The 17,052-nt window shown below is 49.8% G+C and overlaps 8 protein-coding genes across 8 annotated transcripts; 5 read left to right on the forward strand and 3 right to left on the reverse strand.

The window, feature by feature from the left end:
• The first annotated feature begins 334 nt into the window (after positions 1-334).
• On the forward strand, positions 335-2,568 carry BDR25DRAFT_280202 (MFS transporter-like protein). The gene is made up of 6 exons (XM_033687796.1): positions 335-517; positions 573-709; positions 757-1,611; positions 1,659-2,067; positions 2,121-2,288; positions 2,341-2,568. Exons 1-6 carry the CDS (start codon positions 472-474, stop codon positions 2,433-2,435), a joined length of 1,710 nt encoding a protein of 569 aa, XP_033551565.1. The 5' UTR covers positions 335-471; the 3' UTR covers positions 2,436-2,568.
• A 161-nt stretch (positions 2,569-2,729) lies between these two features.
• Positions 2,730-4,390, forward strand: BDR25DRAFT_301373 (cytochrome c1, mitochondrial precursor). Its single transcript, XM_033689555.1, has 5 exons — positions 2,730-2,889; positions 3,017-3,177; positions 3,270-3,332; positions 3,387-3,986; positions 4,044-4,390. The coding sequence occupies exons 1-5, from the start codon at positions 2,812-2,814 to the stop codon at positions 4,141-4,143; spliced, it is 1,002 nt and encodes a 333-aa protein (XP_033551566.1). The 5' UTR covers positions 2,730-2,811; the 3' UTR covers positions 4,144-4,390.
• Positions 4,391-6,183: 1,793 nt separating this feature from the next.
• On the reverse strand, positions 6,184-8,197 carry BDR25DRAFT_351250 (uncharacterized protein; the record flags this gene model as incomplete). Its single annotated transcript, XM_033694825.1, has 14 exons — positions 6,184-6,294; positions 6,334-6,378; positions 6,418-6,486; positions 6,538-6,544; positions 6,583-6,635; positions 6,664-6,760; positions 6,807-6,827; positions 6,875-6,972; positions 7,090-7,225; positions 7,264-7,441; positions 7,492-7,740; positions 7,826-7,931; positions 7,958-8,091; positions 8,149-8,197. 14 exons carry the CDS (start codon positions 8,195-8,197, stop codon positions 6,184-6,186), a joined length of 1,353 nt encoding a protein of 450 aa, XP_033551567.1.
• A 122-nt stretch (positions 8,198-8,319) lies between these two features.
• On the forward strand, positions 8,320-9,299 carry BDR25DRAFT_351251 (uncharacterized protein; the record flags this gene model as incomplete). The annotated part of the gene is made up of 7 exons (XM_033694826.1): positions 8,320-8,409; positions 8,471-8,545; positions 8,582-8,674; positions 8,728-8,763; positions 8,792-8,917; positions 8,971-9,143; positions 9,170-9,299. The coding sequence occupies 7 exons, from the start codon at positions 8,320-8,322 to the stop codon at positions 9,297-9,299; spliced, it is 723 nt and encodes a 240-aa protein (XP_033551568.1).
• Positions 9,300-9,516: 217 nt separating this feature from the next.
• On the reverse strand, positions 9,517-11,406 carry BDR25DRAFT_301375 (uncharacterized protein). Its single transcript, XM_033689556.1, has one exon. The coding sequence runs from the start codon at positions 10,954-10,956 to the stop codon at positions 9,724-9,726; it is 1,233 nt and encodes a 410-aa protein (XP_033551569.1). The 5' UTR covers positions 10,957-11,406; the 3' UTR covers positions 9,517-9,723.
• Positions 11,407-11,580: 174 nt separating this feature from the next.
• BDR25DRAFT_280211 (Fe superoxide dismutase-like protein) lies at positions 11,581-12,728 on the forward strand. Its single transcript, XM_033687797.1, has 4 exons — positions 11,581-11,651; positions 11,713-11,884; positions 11,987-12,111; positions 12,160-12,728. Exons 1-4 carry the CDS (start codon positions 11,589-11,591, stop codon positions 12,682-12,684), a joined length of 885 nt encoding a protein of 294 aa, XP_033551570.1. The 5' UTR covers positions 11,581-11,588; the 3' UTR covers positions 12,685-12,728.
• A 905-nt stretch (positions 12,729-13,633) lies between these two features.
• BDR25DRAFT_311162 (uncharacterized protein) lies at positions 13,634-14,442 on the forward strand (the record flags this gene model as incomplete). The annotated part of the gene is made up of 2 exons (XM_033691219.1): positions 13,634-14,060; positions 14,306-14,442. 2 exons carry the CDS (start codon positions 13,634-13,636, stop codon positions 14,440-14,442), a joined length of 564 nt encoding a protein of 187 aa, XP_033551571.1.
• BDR25DRAFT_301378 (uncharacterized protein) lies at positions 14,340-15,219 on the reverse strand. The gene is made up of 4 exons (XM_033689557.1): positions 15,091-15,219; positions 14,919-15,026; positions 14,750-14,777; positions 14,340-14,595 (listed from the first exon to the last, which is right to left on the reverse strand). The coding sequence occupies exons 1-4, from the start codon at positions 15,159-15,161 to the stop codon at positions 14,545-14,547; spliced, it is 258 nt and encodes an 85-aa protein (XP_033551572.1). The 5' UTR covers positions 15,162-15,219; the 3' UTR covers positions 14,340-14,544.
• Between the last annotated feature and the right edge of the window lie 1,833 nt (positions 15,220-17,052).

Genomic DNA, 17,052 nt, shown 5'->3' on the forward strand with positions numbered 1-17,052 from the left:
ATCGGGGAACCAAGTACCTATTGTACAGCGAGATTGAATACCAACATCGAATTGTTATTTCCTCATGAAGCGTCTTGTGACTGGTTTCTTGGATGCGGCATAGTGGAACGCTGATCGGTTGACGAATTGGGTTCGCAGACCTCAAAAGGTGGAAGCTGAGCATAAAGAGAGAGAGCAGTTTGTCGATATCATTTGATGATCGCAGAATGAGATGCTCGGGAATCCTTCATGTTCATAGGTTGGGTTTCCCGGCGCGACCCTGCGTCTTCGTCAGGCAACAAACTGATTGGTCTCGTGAAAGTGGCGCTCCTCCAGATCTCAACCGCTGCCCCGTCTTTCAATCAAGACACCCGCTCCAGCTACAGAGAAGCTTCATGGACTCAACCCACCTCCTCTCATTGCTCATTATGTGACACAGTTCCTCTTCTCTGATTCCTAGATTTGCTTCCTACTTCATGTGCATACCCCACAATGGGCCTCGGCATCCTTGAGGACAACAAGCTTGAGCATGTTCCAGGTAGCTTCCAACAGAGCGTGCAGCCGCGCAACATGATGCTGATGATGCAATGCAGGAACTGCTCTAGTCCTTGAAGATGACAGAAGACAAGAGACAGAGCATGCTTTTGCGCGCGATGCGAGTCTCAAATATGATGCCACCGGACAGATACTCCTCGTCCCTCAGCCTTCCGATGACCCCAACGATCCTCTAGTATGAAACTACAAGTCCAACGCTTCGCACAAGACTGATCATATTAGAACTGGTCACTATGGAAGCGCGACTGCATCGTGTTGATCCTCTCCCTCACTTCTGTCATCGCCGCGACGCTGTCCCCGCTCCTAGCCGCCAACACCTTTTCGCTCACGCTCTCTTTTGGGCGTACTTTCACCGAAATGGCTTTACTTACAGGTTACCATCTTCTGGGCGTGGGTTTAGCAGGTTTTTTATTTGTACCGTCGGCTAGGATATGGGGCAAGCGACACCTCTACCTGTTGGGCACCATAATCGTTATCATCAGCACCGCATGGGGTGGCTCGAGCAAGAAAAACTACAAATCGCTTCTGTGGGCGCGGATATTCCAAGGCATTGGTCTTGCGCCGTTTGAAGCGCTCGTCAACGCCAGTGTTGGAGACTTATATCATGTCCACCAGAGAGGTATCCGGATGGCCTTGTCAAATCTTGCTCTTTTTGGGGGGGCATTTTTCACGCCGGTGTTGGTCGGAAAGATTGCGGACACGATGGGATATAAGTGGACGTTCTATTTCGTGGCTATTTTCGCGGCAGTCATGTTACCATTCGTCATTTTCTTCGTACCAGAAACAAGTTTCAAGAGGGAGCAACGATTCGATATTGACACGATGGGGAATTTGATTACGCAAGATAAGCCAGAGACTAGGGCAAACTCTGGAGAGTCGGGCTGTGCGACTAATGGAGATGTGGAGAAGCCAGAGGGAAGGGATAGTGTGCATGGAGTCGGGGGTCAGACTACTCCACGCCCGATGGCGACGTGGAAGCAGAGTTTGATGCCGTTTAACGGGAGGAAGACTGATGAGAGATATCTTCATTTGTTGTTGAGGCCTTTCCCTCTCTTCTTCCACCCAGGAATACTCTGGGTATGACATACACCTCCCCACTTCTCCTTCCCTACTAATAGTCATAGGCTTGCCTTATCCAAGGCACTCTCATTGGATGGACGGTGTTGATCGGAGTCGTCCTCGCCGCCGTAATGATGAGTCCACCCCTTTGGTTTGGTGAAGTAGAAACCGGATACATGTACACAGGCGCTTTCGTCGGCGCACTTCTCGGATTTATCCTCTCCGGTCTTCTCGCAGACTGGTCCGCCAGATATCTAACCCGCCTAAATCACGGAGTCTACGAGCCAGAGTTCCGCTTAGTGCTTGTCATTCCTCAACTCATCCTCGGCTGCACAGGTCTGTATGGCTTCGGCTGGACAGCGGCGAATATGCCCAAGTATGGATGGTTTTGGCCGGACTTTTTCTTTGCGCTGGAGGTTATGGGGATGGTTCTCGGTGCAGTGTCAAGTGCTTTGTATATTGTTGACGCACATCGTGAGTATCGCTAGTACACTTACGCTTTGCAACCAATCTAACAATGTGCATAGGTGACATGGCTGTCGAAGGCTTCACATGTCTCCTCGTATTCAAAAATCTATTCTCTTTTGGACTCACGTTTAAGGGATTCGATTGGATTGTTCAGGGCGGGGTTAAGCCGGTTTTCATTGCTATTGCGAGCGTGCAGGTAGGGATTTGTATGTTGACAGTTCCGATGTGTAAGTTCAACACTCATTCAGTTGCCACCCTTTTTACTAATGCCCACGACAGACGTTTTTGGCAAAAAGAATAGGTCGTTCTTTCATCGACATAATGTGTTCTTTGATGTCACGGATTGGATTGCTGATCACCTGACGTTCTGGTAGTTTTTGGTTCGGGAGAGATCGGGTGGGATCTGAAAGGAGATGATTGATGATGATGGAACGCTTTTTGATACTTGTGCTTGATAGTAGTCTCGTTATATTAGTGCAACCTAATCATAATACATCTTATCAAAAGGGGACACATCAGATGAGGAAACTCCCCTCCCCAAAAACCCATCATATCATCGAGGTGCCAGAGTTGAGTTGGCCCGCGCTCACCCACCAATCAGCAGTCGTAAGTTCATGTTAGTAACGACGCCAAGAGGCAGCAAGTTCCTGACCCTCACACCCGAAAACCTCCTACACGACCTTCACCTCCACCCACGCCCCAATTGACCGTTTCCCCTACCCGACGTTCCCGAGCCAGCTTCACATCAACATGTTGGCTCGATCGGCACTGCGCACGGCGCGCTCTGCCGGTGCTGCAGCCCGCAATGCTACCTCCAGAACGGCTACGGTACGATGCCCGGTCATCCCACTCAGCTTCGACAAGCTCCCGCGAATCCATCCTCAGAGCCCCAACGCCCCCTAAAGTTCTTTCCTCTGCACAATTGACCCTCTTGCTAACGAATTGGGTGGTACAGCGTCCTGCCTCGACATCCAGCTCGACCGCTGAGGAAGCAGCCTCGGCCTGGAAGACCACAGCCCTCGGATCTGGCGCCACCGTGTTCGCGGTTGGATCAGTTGCCTGGTATTATCATCTCTACGGGCGAAATGTCGATGCTATGACGCCGGCGGAAGAAGGGTGAGTAATATCGGACGCTATGGAGCCGTTGAGGGAATATTGAGCTTTGGGGGGATTGGCAGCAACATCGAGCTAACAGATTGTCATTGCAGTCTTCATCCAACGCAGTACCCATGGGAACATCAAAAATGGTTCAAGACATTTGACCATCAAGCGTGAGTGCCCCTCGATATATAGAATTGATGAACAGCACTGAGGTACAATATTAGCCTCCGCCGCGGATTCCTGGTCTACCGCGAAGTCTGTGCATCCTGCCATTCCCTCTCTCGAATCCCTTACCGCTCTCTCGTCGGTAACATCATGACGGTTGACGAGGCGAAGGCCCTCGCTGAAGAAAATGAATACGACACCGAGCCCAACGACGTGGGTGACATCGAGAAGCGCCCCGGAAAGCTTTCAGACTACCTCCCCGCCCCTTACAAGAACGATGAGGCCGCCCGCGCAGCGAACAACGGTGCTTTGCCCCCAGATCTATCGCTCATAACTAAGGCGCGGCACGGTGGCTGCGACTATATCTTCAGCTTGCTGACGGGCTATCCGGAAGAGCCGCCAGCGGGTGCTGTTGTTCCAGAAGGTTTAAACTTCAACCCCTATTTCCCCGGCACCGGTATTGCCATGGCTCGTGTGCTTTATGACGATCTGGTTGAGTACGAAGATGGAACTAAGGCAACCTCTTCCCAGATGGCAAAGGATGTAGTGGAGTTCTTGAACTGGTCTGCCGAGCCGGAGATGGATGAGCGGAAGAAGATGGGCTGGAAGGTGTTAGCTGTCACCAGCGTGCTGTTTGCGCTCAGCGTTTGGGTCAAGAGGTAAACAACACTGCTTTCTGGAATCGTTATTTATCACTAGCTAACAATATCATTCAGGTACAAATGGGCACCAATCAAGACGAGGAAAATTGTCTATTCTCCACCTAAACAGAAGAGCATCCTCGATCAGCTTCCCAAGCCAGACAAGAAATCATAAGCCATGCCACGGCAATCGCATTTGGTGGGAGAACAAAGAGTCAAAGGGCCGGTGAAAGTGTGCGTGTGTGTCTTATACTTGTACAGTGTCCGTTACTCAAAAGAACGAGAGTTAAGATCTCCTGTTTGATTCCAAGTGAAGCTGGTATAGATGCTTGGTTCTCTTTTCCTTGTTCTTCTTCTTTGTTATGCGCGTGTGTGTCTGCTGATGTAGGTAGTGTACCATCAATGCAGTTCCGTTCAACCAATCCCTCCTTTTTCTAGGTGGGTGCGTCCGTGGTGGACGGTGATTGTTGATGGCAGTCGCTATGTGCTACGATGATGGTGACGACGGGATTAGAATCATGCGAGCCTATAGTTTCTGATTGAGTAGTGTTTGGCAGTGGTTGGGAGCACACTTATTATCGACTGTAGTTTAGAAAATGAGAAAGATAAGGAAAAGGAAGATGGTTTGGGGCTGCAACACATCTGGGAGGAAGAAGGCCAGGGGCGATCGCAATGTTAGGTTCTTTGGGTGATTCTGTTAGTTTACTGTGGCTAGAGGAAAAGGGCAAAGTGTCAAGATCAAGGAAATGAGGGAACAGGTGAAATAGGGTGAAGGAAAGCGCCAACGTGCCCGTTAAGCACTTTCAACCTCCCTGGCTTCGTGACAGCCCATCTCAACGCCACAACTGACTTGCGTCTATCCATAATTGCCAACAGTTTGTGCGGATTACTTTCTCCCACCGTCTAGGTCTGGTTTGGTTAATGGTTAATGGTTTAGCTATAGGGGATTCTAGCTCAATATCAGACAACGGCCACCGTACTGGTTCGCCCTAGAACATCAACCAGTCGCAAGTCTATCGCCGTCGTAGATCTGAGATCTAGTCTAAATGAGGCAGTTGTAGCAAACACCCCAACCTCAGCCGGCGATTTCCGCGTCGCGTCACTGACGAATGTCCGCCTGGAACTACTGTCCGACTGTAGGACTATCCTCCTCTCACTTTTTAGATTGAGGGACGCCCTTGGCAAATCTCTGGCTGGTGTATCCCTCTCAAAGCAGCCAGAACCCATTGAATCTAAGATGAAAACGAACACGACCAGTTTTGCCAAGCCGACTGCATTTCCATTTCATAGATCTTCCTCATGAACCCTAAATATAGTCTATTACGAGCTCAGGGAGACAAGCCCGGTGGTCGAAATGCCGTTTCACAAATTGAGACTCGAGGTGCGAGACAATCCTCATTTCAGAATGAACAACGGTGGGGGTGAACCCCGCTAGTTTCCTACTTATGTCAAGATGAATGTGGTGTCTTGGAAGAAGGCATGGAGCAACTCCGCCTCAAAGTGGCTTCGACACGTTAACCATTCCGTAACCTGGTCCAACTATATGAAACGCAAGCCTTATCCACTCTTACAAGCGCCCATGGCAGATGTTTTGAATATTTCCCCTAGAGTTTCCAAAATCGGTCAAGACAGAGTAACTTGGCTGCCTCGACTTCTGGCTATCAAACCATAGTTGTTAAACGGACTCGGAGGCACCCTAAAGCACCTCAACAATCTAGACAGCAAACTTCCATGCACTACGCTTAAGGCTCTGGTGGAATACCAACAGCATGTACCTCAACTCCACACCCAACTTAGGCCATCTAGATACCGTATCCGGCGTCAGCAGCCAGATGCTCCAGGGCCAGGCTTCGGGCAACGCCACTATCACCCACAGCAACAGCAATCCCAATATCAACCTGTACTCTACTACCTCCACTATCGCGGGCCAGCCGTCGCTATTCCTGCAGCGGGAGTCAGCTAGCGAGTCGGTTAAGGGGTTCTTAAAGAAAAACGGGTGGTCAGGGGAAGGTTTGGACTGAGGATGAGGATGAGGATGATTGGGATTCACTGGCGAAGAGGAAGAAGAGGGTTGTCGGGGAAAAGAAGGGGAAGGGAGAACGGATCGGGATCGGCTAGAGGGATGATTATTAGGTTAGGGGTTAGGTAGTAGCCGGACAGTTATGGGTGACAGCTGCTTATTGGTGACATTGTAATAGGCATTCTCTGCCGGGGTTTAATGGTGATACCAGAACCTGATCTTCTTTTGGTGGGCGAGCAAGGAGAGAAACTTGTTCCGGCCCATACAATAAATCAACAGGTTTTGTTCACAAACACCAGTGGTTAGCTGGACATGGGGAACACTAAAATGCATGCACAGCATTACCTTCATTATGGGTGTAAGGGTGCTAATGTACTCAGAATCACCAGGCTATATGATAAGAAGTTCAGATCGGTTTTAAGGGATGACCTTACCCATATTTTGACTTGCCCTCACTTCCTCTACGTCCAGCCATAACCGACCCGGCAACTTCCACTCCTGACGAAGGTTCTAGAGGAAAGGATTGGTATCAAAGTCTTGCGTCTACACCTCATGGCTAATTATGGGAACAGTGGGGATCAGATAGAAGTGAACTTATCGCATGTACAGGTGGTGTCTGGCAGGGCTGAGAAGTCATAAATTGTGGTCTACATTCCCTGCTTTATGGATAGCGACTGTGCCGACCACCAGTGTGCTATCGATGCGGAAGTTAGGCAACTTGGAGAGTTCCTTCTCGGAGGTAGCTGCTAGACGCAATCTGCAATTGGAGAGGCTGGTTCATAACACTGTTCGACAAAATCTACTAAAGGGAAGAGCACCTCGAATTCATTAAGGTAGGCCTCAAAGAGGATTTAGTGAGCACGCAGAGATGAGAAATAGAGCTCACGGCGCAATATGCCGTGACTTAGCTGAGATTTTCGAGTACATTCTAAACGACATTACCACGACCTGAATGGATGACTGGATAATGGGCTTCGATACAGTCTCAACATGTCATCATTTGTTAATGGTATTCCTTCTATATAAATCCTGTAGATATAATGCTCTCCCCCATCCAAACCTAGATTACTGAAACACAAATCCTTGCCTTTGCATACCCACATGTACGGATGAGACTCTCACCACCAACAATTGCCCATCCACCGGGATGTGGTCCGAGGGTAACTCATACCAGTACCTTCGATGACTACGATTTCGGATTTTTACTCGGCCAACTTTAATTGAGCTTATTGTTCGGCTTCGAGGGGGCGATTATGGATTCATATTCGGTTCTACTGCACTCGCTCTTGCTTTCTAAAGATTTCGAGGCGAAGTCTCCATTCTTCAACCTCCTGTACGAGCTCCGAAATGCAGTGTACCACGAACTCTAGAAGGAGGAGCTGTTCATTGTGGTCCCGTGCTTGGACTCCCCATTCAAGATATGCTACGTTGGTTACACTATTGGGACCGAGTACTGGAGCGACCTTTGCCCCTGTCTTCTTCTTTGGCTCCAAATTAACAAACACCCCCACGTGAAATTCGGAGCCTGATCTACCGTGAGCACATGGAAAAAGTATTTTAGGGGTTGGGGAAGAGGGAGGAGGGAGGGAACAGCCAAGTTAAGTTGTCGGTCTGAGGGAGATTTTAAGGGCGAGAAGTCGTTTTCGGTGTAGCCAGTGTAGCAGATAAAGCAGCATTCGTTGCTGCTACTGAGGCAGTAGGGTCCACGATAGTGATTTATTTGACGAGGAATTATTTCTTTGTAGGAGGAATCTTTTGGGATGAAGGATTGTCAAGCCATCGTGGGGAGAAGAGTGAGAGTGCCAGGATAAGAGTTTGTTTTGTGAGATTTAGTCACAGGTAAGCAGAATTGAGCTACGATTTGGTAGCTGTGGCGGATCATACCCAACATTCTCTACAATTCTTAACGAAACCCTCTCCCCGTAAGCGGCTCGGGAACAGAACTTTCGACTTTAATCGACGGTAGGACCAGATTGCTCCGGATTAGGAGCGCTTTACTCGGAAGAGTAAGGTCCATATGATAGTGGGCGAAAGGAGCGATAACCATGTTCAACCTCATCCTCATGAAGAGCATAGTAGTCATAACCACCTCCTTGGACTTCACTCAACTCCCCAACAGCCTACCTCAAATCCGTTATCAGCCGCTCCGTGCTAACCCACTCTCGAATCGTTTCGCGAACGAACAACCAGAACCACAACGACGAAACATCGCTACACTAATACTCAGCCTTACCGTAAAGCTTGGAATATTAATCTTCTGGCTTAAGGTTCAGGTCTTGGAAGGACCTTGCTACACGGCCTAGGATTTAGTATATATCTATTGTCTCCGCTATGAGGAGTAGTTGGAGATATTCTAGATATCTTCTACCAGCGAGCTCAACGCCCCGCGAGAAGTCCCTGATCAAATTCTCGAAACTCTTGGTCTCATGTCCAAATCTCCAGGCTTGATGTAGACTTTTTTTCCCCTCCTCCCCACGTCTAGATCCCATACATGCAGGATGTGAGACCAACACAACTATCTTGGCCAATAGTCTGGCTAAGCTATTGTCCATGTGCCGTGCGTTTACTTGAACAAATGAAGATGTAACTGCAGGAGGTACTAGTAGCCCACGGAGCGAAATATTCGGGATCTTTCTGTGGCTGTCACAAAACCGTCTTTTTCTTGACCGTAGTCGCCGATGAGAAAGTAGAGATTTAAAAAACATCTTAAAGATGAGAGACTTTGAAAATGAGACACAGGGTGGAGATAGGTGTATATATGTGAGATTTTCAGCGGTGTTCTTGCACTGCCATGACTTCCAAGTATGCGAATAAAGGGGCTATGAGGGTTACGCACTTCTATAGCCAAATCTCTAGTACGGTCTATCTTGAAGGCGAAATTTATACAATGAAGGGAGCGTTGGGACTTTTGGTTGAAGAAGACTACAAAGTCACGCACCGCGTACTTAAAATGCTGCCACGCCTGGGCACTAGAATCGTTAGAGAATCGCATTCTGGATGACCCTAACCCTAGAGAGCCGCGCGGTTTTGATTTGGAACTATCCGATCTATCGACCGCATAGTACAACCCTATATTCAGAAGTCTCGCCTTCGAATTCCAACTCTAGTCCCGGAGCCCCAGAGACCTTCAAAGCAATGGTGAAGGAAATTGCAAGGTGTGTATCGCCCACGAACGGAGGAGGATATCCAAGATGTATCTGAAGATTGATGCAGGAAGTTACAGCGGTGATTTTTTACGCACTGCAGCGGAGAGTACGGGAATTGTCGGCAAGGGGATTTACGCCGTTGGAGCTTTATCAGATTTTACGTGATAGCATGAAGACAGCTTGGACGAAGAGAGGCGTGGTGTCAAAGGGGAACTGCTGGTGGATTATTATTGAGTTGGTAGTTAGAGGGTGGATTGGGGAGGAGAGAAGGATGGCAGAATCGAAGTAGCGCAAGGTTATCATGAAAATAATTAAGAAATAGAAGAGAATCTAGTGTGAGAATCGATTGTACATTGAATGAATTAATAAATTGTAGCAGAACGAGTGGCAATGCCGTGGTATCGTGTATCCCAATTCCCCCAAATCCTAAATCTGAAAGCCTAAAACCGCATCAAACCTGAACATCTAGACTCCAAACAAAACCCAAATGCCAAATCTGATGCAAAACGCCAGTGCTAACAATAAAAGAAAGTTCAGAAGCTTTAAGAGTCTATTTCCAAACTGTTGTCTACCACTTAATTCTTCTACTCTATCTTGGATTGGCGGGACTGCCTTTCCAATCCCGAATCTGCTCTCTACTATCCTCTTCATAACCCGCCCTCTCCATCAACTTCGTAAAAGTCGTGTCCTGTGTCAGTCGGTTCTCCCGCATTCCAGGCGCTTTCGGTGGCTCCAGGAAGGAAGGCGCTGGCATCAGGACGTCTATAGTTTCGGTACTGGTGCTTCTTGTGGTTAGGGGCCGTTTTCCCTTGTTGGAAACCGACGTTCGATTTGACCTAGACGTCATTCGATTTGGTGTACGTGTCGGCGTTGCGTACGGATCTCTATTGCCTGCTCTGACGGCCGGAGGTGGTACAGGCACTGTGGAGAATGAAGAATTTCCGCCGAACCCAATCCTCGGGCTTTTTCCAAACAGGCTCTTGATTCTCGGAGTCATGCCTCCGCTACCTCCACCTCGCATCCCGTTCTTTGGCACCATTCCTGTTGCGGAGTTTGGCGAGGGCTCTACAGAACTGGATCCTCGGCGGATGAAGTCTGTTCGATTGGCATACATAGGGTCGTAGATTGGATCGCTGATTTGGCGGGAAACGTGTCCGAAGTCGCCCGAATAGCGGTTTCTTTCTTGAAGCTCGCGGCGTTTTTTGATGGCCCAGAGAAGTCCCAGTGCCAAGAGTGCTCCGAGAACAATACCTGGGAAAAAGCCAGCGGCGAATGATTTGCCATCAAAGCCCTGCTTAGCCCGAGGAGTTGGGAGGGGAGCGGCTGCTGTTGTCTGAGATGCAGCTGGTGCGTCTGTAGCTATGGGGATAGCGGAAGAGGAAGGAGAAGAAGTTGGAGATCCGGCGTTTGCAGAGCACATGCCGCCATTGCAGGTATAGCCTAAGGGACAACACTGCCCTCCGCAAGTGGGGAGTTTGACTTCAGTGGAGTTGGAGAGATGGATTTGGTTGTCGGGATGGGTGGTTGCGTTTAGCTGGCTCACGTCGCAGGTTATGGGCTGAATGAAGGAACAGTTTGCGCCTTTCGGACAACATATTACAGATACAGACTTGGTGCCGTTCACCGAGACACATGTTGTATCCTTGGGACAGCAGAAATCGGAAGGAAAGTTGGATCCACACTGGGCGAGAGTGGACATACCACCACAAGTTGCCGCCTGCCGAGAGAGGAGGTTCATAGCTTGAGAAGTCGGTATTGTGGTCGATATGAGATAGAGAAGCGATAGTCTGGAGAGCTTGGAGAGACCCATCAAGGGACCCATTGTGATGGACGAGGAGAAGTACAGAGAGGAAGTGACAAAGGCAAAGGTACGTAGCGGAAGATTGATATACCAGAACGTGCAATTGTGTCCAAGCTCAAACTAATCGATAAGACAATGGCATTATCTGTTTGATAGAGAAGCTTGGATGGCTATGGAGGCATGCAGAAACAGGACTGTGAAACAAACTCGACTTTTAAAATAAGAAGGGAAACGCAAGCTCCGGACGCGGCCGCCAGTATATAGTCCTGCATTTTTAGACGTGGTGGACCTTCAGCATCCGATTCTGACGTATCTCACCCGATGGTCAGGCTCCGTCCAAGTAGGCTTCCGTTCCATGTTCTGGAAATAGAGGTGGACAAGCGCCGAGTGGATAGCAGACATTGAATGGACTATGCTAGCAGAGTAGCAGTGGCAGATGACTCTTCATAACGTGTGGCTATGCTGTCGTAGTATTGCGAGCGGCTGAAACGAAGCGCTGGAGGGGGGCGCTTGCATACGTTTTGAAGTGGTGGTGAAGTCTAGGCGGGGGGGACTGTGATTGGCCGGCCGTACTTGCAGGGCGCTAGCACATTTCTCGGGGAAAAAGAATCAGACGTCGGCCATGGACAACTCAAGTCGCCCACACGACAATCATGATAATACGCTCACTCTGTCGGCGGCCGGCCGTCTTCCAGTCCTTCGCTGCAGCTCCTGCAGTAAGCCATCCCGTCAGAAAGGCCTCAATGGCGGTCGATAGGCCCACTGACGATGTATTAGAGATCTGGCGCTGCGCCCTTTATCCGCAAGATTCACACGCGACCCACGCTTGCGAACGAAGCGGAGCTCGAGAAGAATGGAATTCCGGGTCTGCTGTCCCCGCGGGCGTTCAGGGTTGCGTGGACCGAGTACCAGCAGCACATGATGGACGAATTGAATGCCTCAACATCTGGTATGCCATTGCGTTCAATTGCGGAACTGCGTTTCGCCATTGCCATTTCCAACTCGTTGGACACATTACCGCGGCCCGAGGGACTGACTGAGTTGTGAACAGGATCAATACTCGAGAACCAGGACCCGAAGAACATCGTGCTTGAGCTGGCCCGGGATCCGACCTCCGCATATGCCTTTAACGTGGCATCCATGGCCTGGAACAATCACCAGTTCTTCAAAGGCATTGTGAGTTGGCAATTCTCCCTAACTACCTCGGTTTCTAAATTGACATAGAGCACCAATCCCAACGTCAAATCCGCCCCCTCCTCCGCCCTCTCTACCGAACTAACCCACTACTTCTCCTCGCTGTCCACTCTCCGCGAAACCTTCCTTGCAACTGCCGAAGCCATGTTCGGCCCCGGCTTCGTCTGGCTTGTCCAACAAAATGAAAACCAACATCCCTTCCGCATCCTTACTACCTACATTGCCGGCACCCCCCTCTCGGGTGCCCACTACCGGCGACAATCCGAAGACCTAAACAGCCACAACCCAGACTCATACCAAGCCATGAACAAGGTCGGCCACTTTGGTCGAGCAGCAGCCCCAGACACCAAGCCCAAGAAAGCTCTCGGCGGGGTGGATATCATCCCCTTGCTGTGTGTGAATACCTGGGAGCACGTCTGGCTGACGGATTACGGGGTTCGCGGAAAGAGAGATTACCTCGAGGCGTGGTGGGACAAGATTAACTGGGATGAGGTGGCGCAATATGCTACGCTGGCGCCGCGCAACACAGGCACCAACCATTTCCAATATCGGTAGCGACATGTGCTGCGGAAGGCTTGTGACGGAAATGTGTATGTATGGTATAGACGTTGTATATCTAAGATATTGTACAAAACTGTATCTACCTATGGATATCAGCAAAAGGAAACAGGAAACGACTCCGGACTTTTTCATTCTCTCTGTGTGATAATATTCAGCCCCACTCCCCCGGTTATCTCTATGAATCAGATTCCACAGCGCGCTGTACCAAGGTTATCCAGAGTTGAGATCGAGTTAAGGGTGATCTGACCAATAAATGGGTATTAACTGGTCCGGTTGTTTAAAAAAGTAGCGCAGGCCCAGCATTTAGCGCTTGTAAATGGCAACTCTAAGACGTAGTGGTGGGTGAACAGGAAAATCATGCAAAGGAAATTGTTCGTATACATGTTAACTGTCATCAGGAATATTTCTATGCAGAATTCGGACAGGTAACCCTTGCTAGAATCAAAGAAAGTATTAAGAAGATATGAATCTCGGTCTAGAATCACACCTCTCTTATGCACACTAGTGTCTCCAGTATATGTAAGCACACCACCTACGTTGTAGATGCGGATGGTTGAAGCTGAAGTACTGTCCGCGAGGTGTCAATTAGATTATTGATATGGTGTTGAAATGAAACAAGCTTGAGTACGGAACCTCAACGTTTTATGAACGAATGCGTCACCGTTGTAGGGAGGCAGTTGTGGAGCGTAAGTTTTGGTGGACACCCAAGGTCTAATTAGGTCAGCGAGACGGTCATATAGGCTTGTGTTGAGGCAGAACGGGACTTTCTTTGTATTGGACAATGAAGGACGGCATGTTGCTGCTATCGACGCCCATTGGTGAAAGTGAAACGATTTCGCTGAAGTAGTGCGTAGGAAGGAGAATATGATTGAGTATAAACATCGAAGGAGGGAGTCAAGTGTATCGAGGGCTTTACCAAGACCCCTATGTAGGAAGGCAATTCATGAGGGGGGTTCTGTGGCTTTGTTCCGCCCCCCTGACACCTCTTGGTAGCGGTCCCTTGTCCGTTTCAATCTATCCCGCCTTCCGCCGATCCTCAGTGCTCCCGGCTGTAACAAACTCAAAGTCTATTAAAGCACGCAGCTTGAAGGCCGGATCGCCAATATTTGGTAAGGTGAAGACGAAGACCAAGGAAACGCAGGATTCATATACCGTCTTGGGCGAAGAAAGGGGATCATCGGCAGCCAGCCAAGGTTGGGGTACATCTGGCACTGTACATCCAGTACATCCAGCAAGCCGGCAAACAAGAGACTTAGAAAGTCTAGGAAGTGCCGGAGCTGCAGCAGGCCGGGTGAAGAACCTGGGCGTCGTCGTGAAGTTTTCCGCACCCCGGTCGCCACACACAGGCTCCAGATACCGCAAAAAGCAACGTACGCATAGCGCCTGCAGGCGTTGCACCAAGGATCGTTTCAAAGCCGCTGCATACCGGCAGATTATTCATGTCATCGTGCAAGGGATGTAATGGGTGTGAGGGTGTGGTACTCCACATTTCGGGCCGGTACATAGAGATACAGATACATATTGAGATCTGGTATTACAAGGACCTGGGCTTTCTGTATTGCGTCTTGGCTTCGCACTTAGTATTGAAACTTTTTGCTTCTTATCATGTACGCAGTACACGCGCACTGTTTAGCAATATGCGAAACCGCATGTTTGTGGCCAATCATGAGCTTTTTCCAAGCCATTTTCCTATTCGTACAATCCGTGGTTGTGATGTTGGATGCGCCCTCTAACGCCTCCCCTCTGCTATAGTAGGATACCTTTTTCCAGATTTGCGAACTGTATTCATTCGCTTGCCTGCAATGCAATTGACCAGACTACACAGCTTGGTGTAGGAGGGATGTGCCCGCCTCATCAAAACCAACTCTTGCCTTCCTTCTTTCTAGCTTCTTTCCGTGCATTCATCTGTGCCGATTATGCAGGGTCAGCGATCGCTCTGATTTAAGTGGATCTAGAGGAGGCGCGGGTAGAGAGGAACAGCCTGGGTCGGGAGATAAGGAGGCGAGCCGCGCTCTTCCCATATCATGTCGTATTAAGATAGCAACATCAATGTACATACCCATTGCACCTTACAGTCTCGATAAGCCCTGTAGATCGCGCGCATAAGTTAGCATGTGAATATATAAATGGTGAGGCGCGCGAGGGGGATATTCAAGGGAATCCTAGGCTGAAACAGTGAAGATGGGATGCAGAGGTTAATGTGAAGGACTGGGCTGGGGCGTTCGTACTGGAAAAAATCAACACACATTTCCCTATCGCCACCGTTGCGGTGCAGACATTTGATGCTCTTCTGTGCGGCGGCTTGACATGGGTCGAAGTATTCACTGTACTGCTTGCTGTTGAAAGCTATCGTGAGTTTTCCAGGTTGCTGGTCAGGCGCAAGGTCAGGGAACAACGCACCTCTCAAACTTGGTGGCGGTCGGCCCGGTCCAGGTCGTTGTTTCTGTCTCTGCCGAATCTTTTTCTCCCATCGTGACCGATGTCGTGTGCCAAAAGGGAGCTGTCACTTGTCAGGTGCATGCAGCTGCATGGAGCGTCGTTGCAAAACACTCTGCTCTCGGAGGAACCCTGAAGGCTCTAGCGGGAGGCCCGTGCAGTGTGACGATGTTATCGATAAGCAAGCGAGGGGCCATGCAGACAGACTGTTGCACGCGAGATCTGCATCTCAAGTGGGGAGCTCGGACCAGGTTTATACGCAGCAGATGAAGACGTTAGTGTTTCAATGTTAGGGACGGACAGTGGAAGCACCGAAGCAGTAATGGAGGGTTGGCTTGGGGATATGCAGGAGCCGTGATTGTTGGGAGCATTGGGAGCAGCGAATTGCCCACCGCTTGAACGCCTTCCCCCGCATCTGCCCTCGTCATGAGAAGGGTTGACGTGGAGATTCGATAAAAGAAAGCTTGCTCTTGGTTCGTCCGCTTTGATGCGGCTCGAGAGCTTCCAGTTTCTTCTGTTCGTTCGCCGTAATTCTGTCAATAATTAGAAACTCTGCTTGCCTTGGTCCTGCCGCTCCAGCACACTACTGCATTCATGCCTTAACGGCGTTATATAATGACAGAATCTGGAACCACGACTGTGGGCGTGGTAGCCAGCGGGAAGTCATCCGATGCAAATCCGTACGAATAGGAACAAAGATGTGGAGGCATGGTGGTTTGGCTGAGGAGGGGCTTTGGACCTTCCAATCGTGATGTCTTATTTCGGCCAATCCGCCTCCGTTCTCGGACTTTCAGCGCGCATCTGAAGCGGTGGTTGGCAAATTATCAATGCTGAGCTGCAGCAAGCAAAAATGGTACCTGTAGACGAACGTAGGAGCAGGCGAGACGCGCAGTTGCTGAGTAGATCGGCGAGCTAGTCATCTATCTGTTCCCAAGCGTGGCTGATAGTCATCGATGTTCAATAACCAATGTGCAGGACCCATTCGAGGGGCTGATGCGCTTCCCCATTTTCAGGCATAAATTCCATTCAACCCCAGGCACTCCGGACGCTCAAGACTCCTTCATGACTCCACTTAGATAACTTCATGTCATGGCACTCTGCTAGCCCTCCACACCTTTCGATTTGCACCTCCACTTTTGATGTACGTGTCTTTATCGCCGCCTGACAGGGCCAATGCTCGTCAACGAATTGAGCGATGAACGTTACTCCAGTGTGTTCGCGACTGTGGCCATGAAGACGCGAATGCCGTATTGACTCCTCAACTTCGACAATTGTCCAGCATTAGCTTTGCCGGGGTGCATCGTGAACGCCTTTGTTGCAATTGCTGCAACAAAGCAGACCAGGACCTGGAATCTCAGGTGACGCAGCCCGTGGATCCCGGGTTTCCGTGAACAGAAACTCTTTCCATCCAGAAACAAAGTTCGTGAAGAAAGCTCCTCATCCCGAAGATTCAGACTGTGGCCGTGCAGAATTCCGCAAATCGATGTGTGAAAGAAAGGAAGTTACCATTCGCACATGCGCTGGTAAGCCCGTGGTGCAGTAGTGATCTGGGCCGACGAGCGTCGATAAGAGCGATAAGATCAGAATCCCCGGTAATGCTCGAAAGCGCGCAACAGCGAGGGTCCTCGATGCTCAGCGAGCCCGTCGATGAACCGAAATCAGCCTGAGATGACCTCGCGCCAATAATAAAACGCAATTCTGGTGTGGAGGGAATCCGACGATGAACGTTGTGGCTAACTTTGCGCCGCCCTGGCGGTAGCAAAAGCCGACTCAATCCGGGGGTACATGTTGTGCCATCAGCTGCGATGCCACGCATCGACAAGAGACTAGATGATCGAGGGCCGAATATAAAAGAGTGAAAGACCACCGTTGCCGCAGTCTCTTCCTACTATCCCTCATCATCGTGAAAGCGATCGAGATATATTT

The sequence above is a fragment of the Lindgomyces ingoldianus genome (assembly GCF_010093535.1).
Source record: "Lindgomyces ingoldianus strain ATCC 200398 unplaced genomic scaffold BDR25scaffold_6, whole genome shotgun sequence".
Taxonomy (NCBI): Eukaryota; Fungi; Ascomycota; class Dothideomycetes; order Pleosporales; family Lindgomycetaceae; genus Lindgomyces; species Lindgomyces ingoldianus.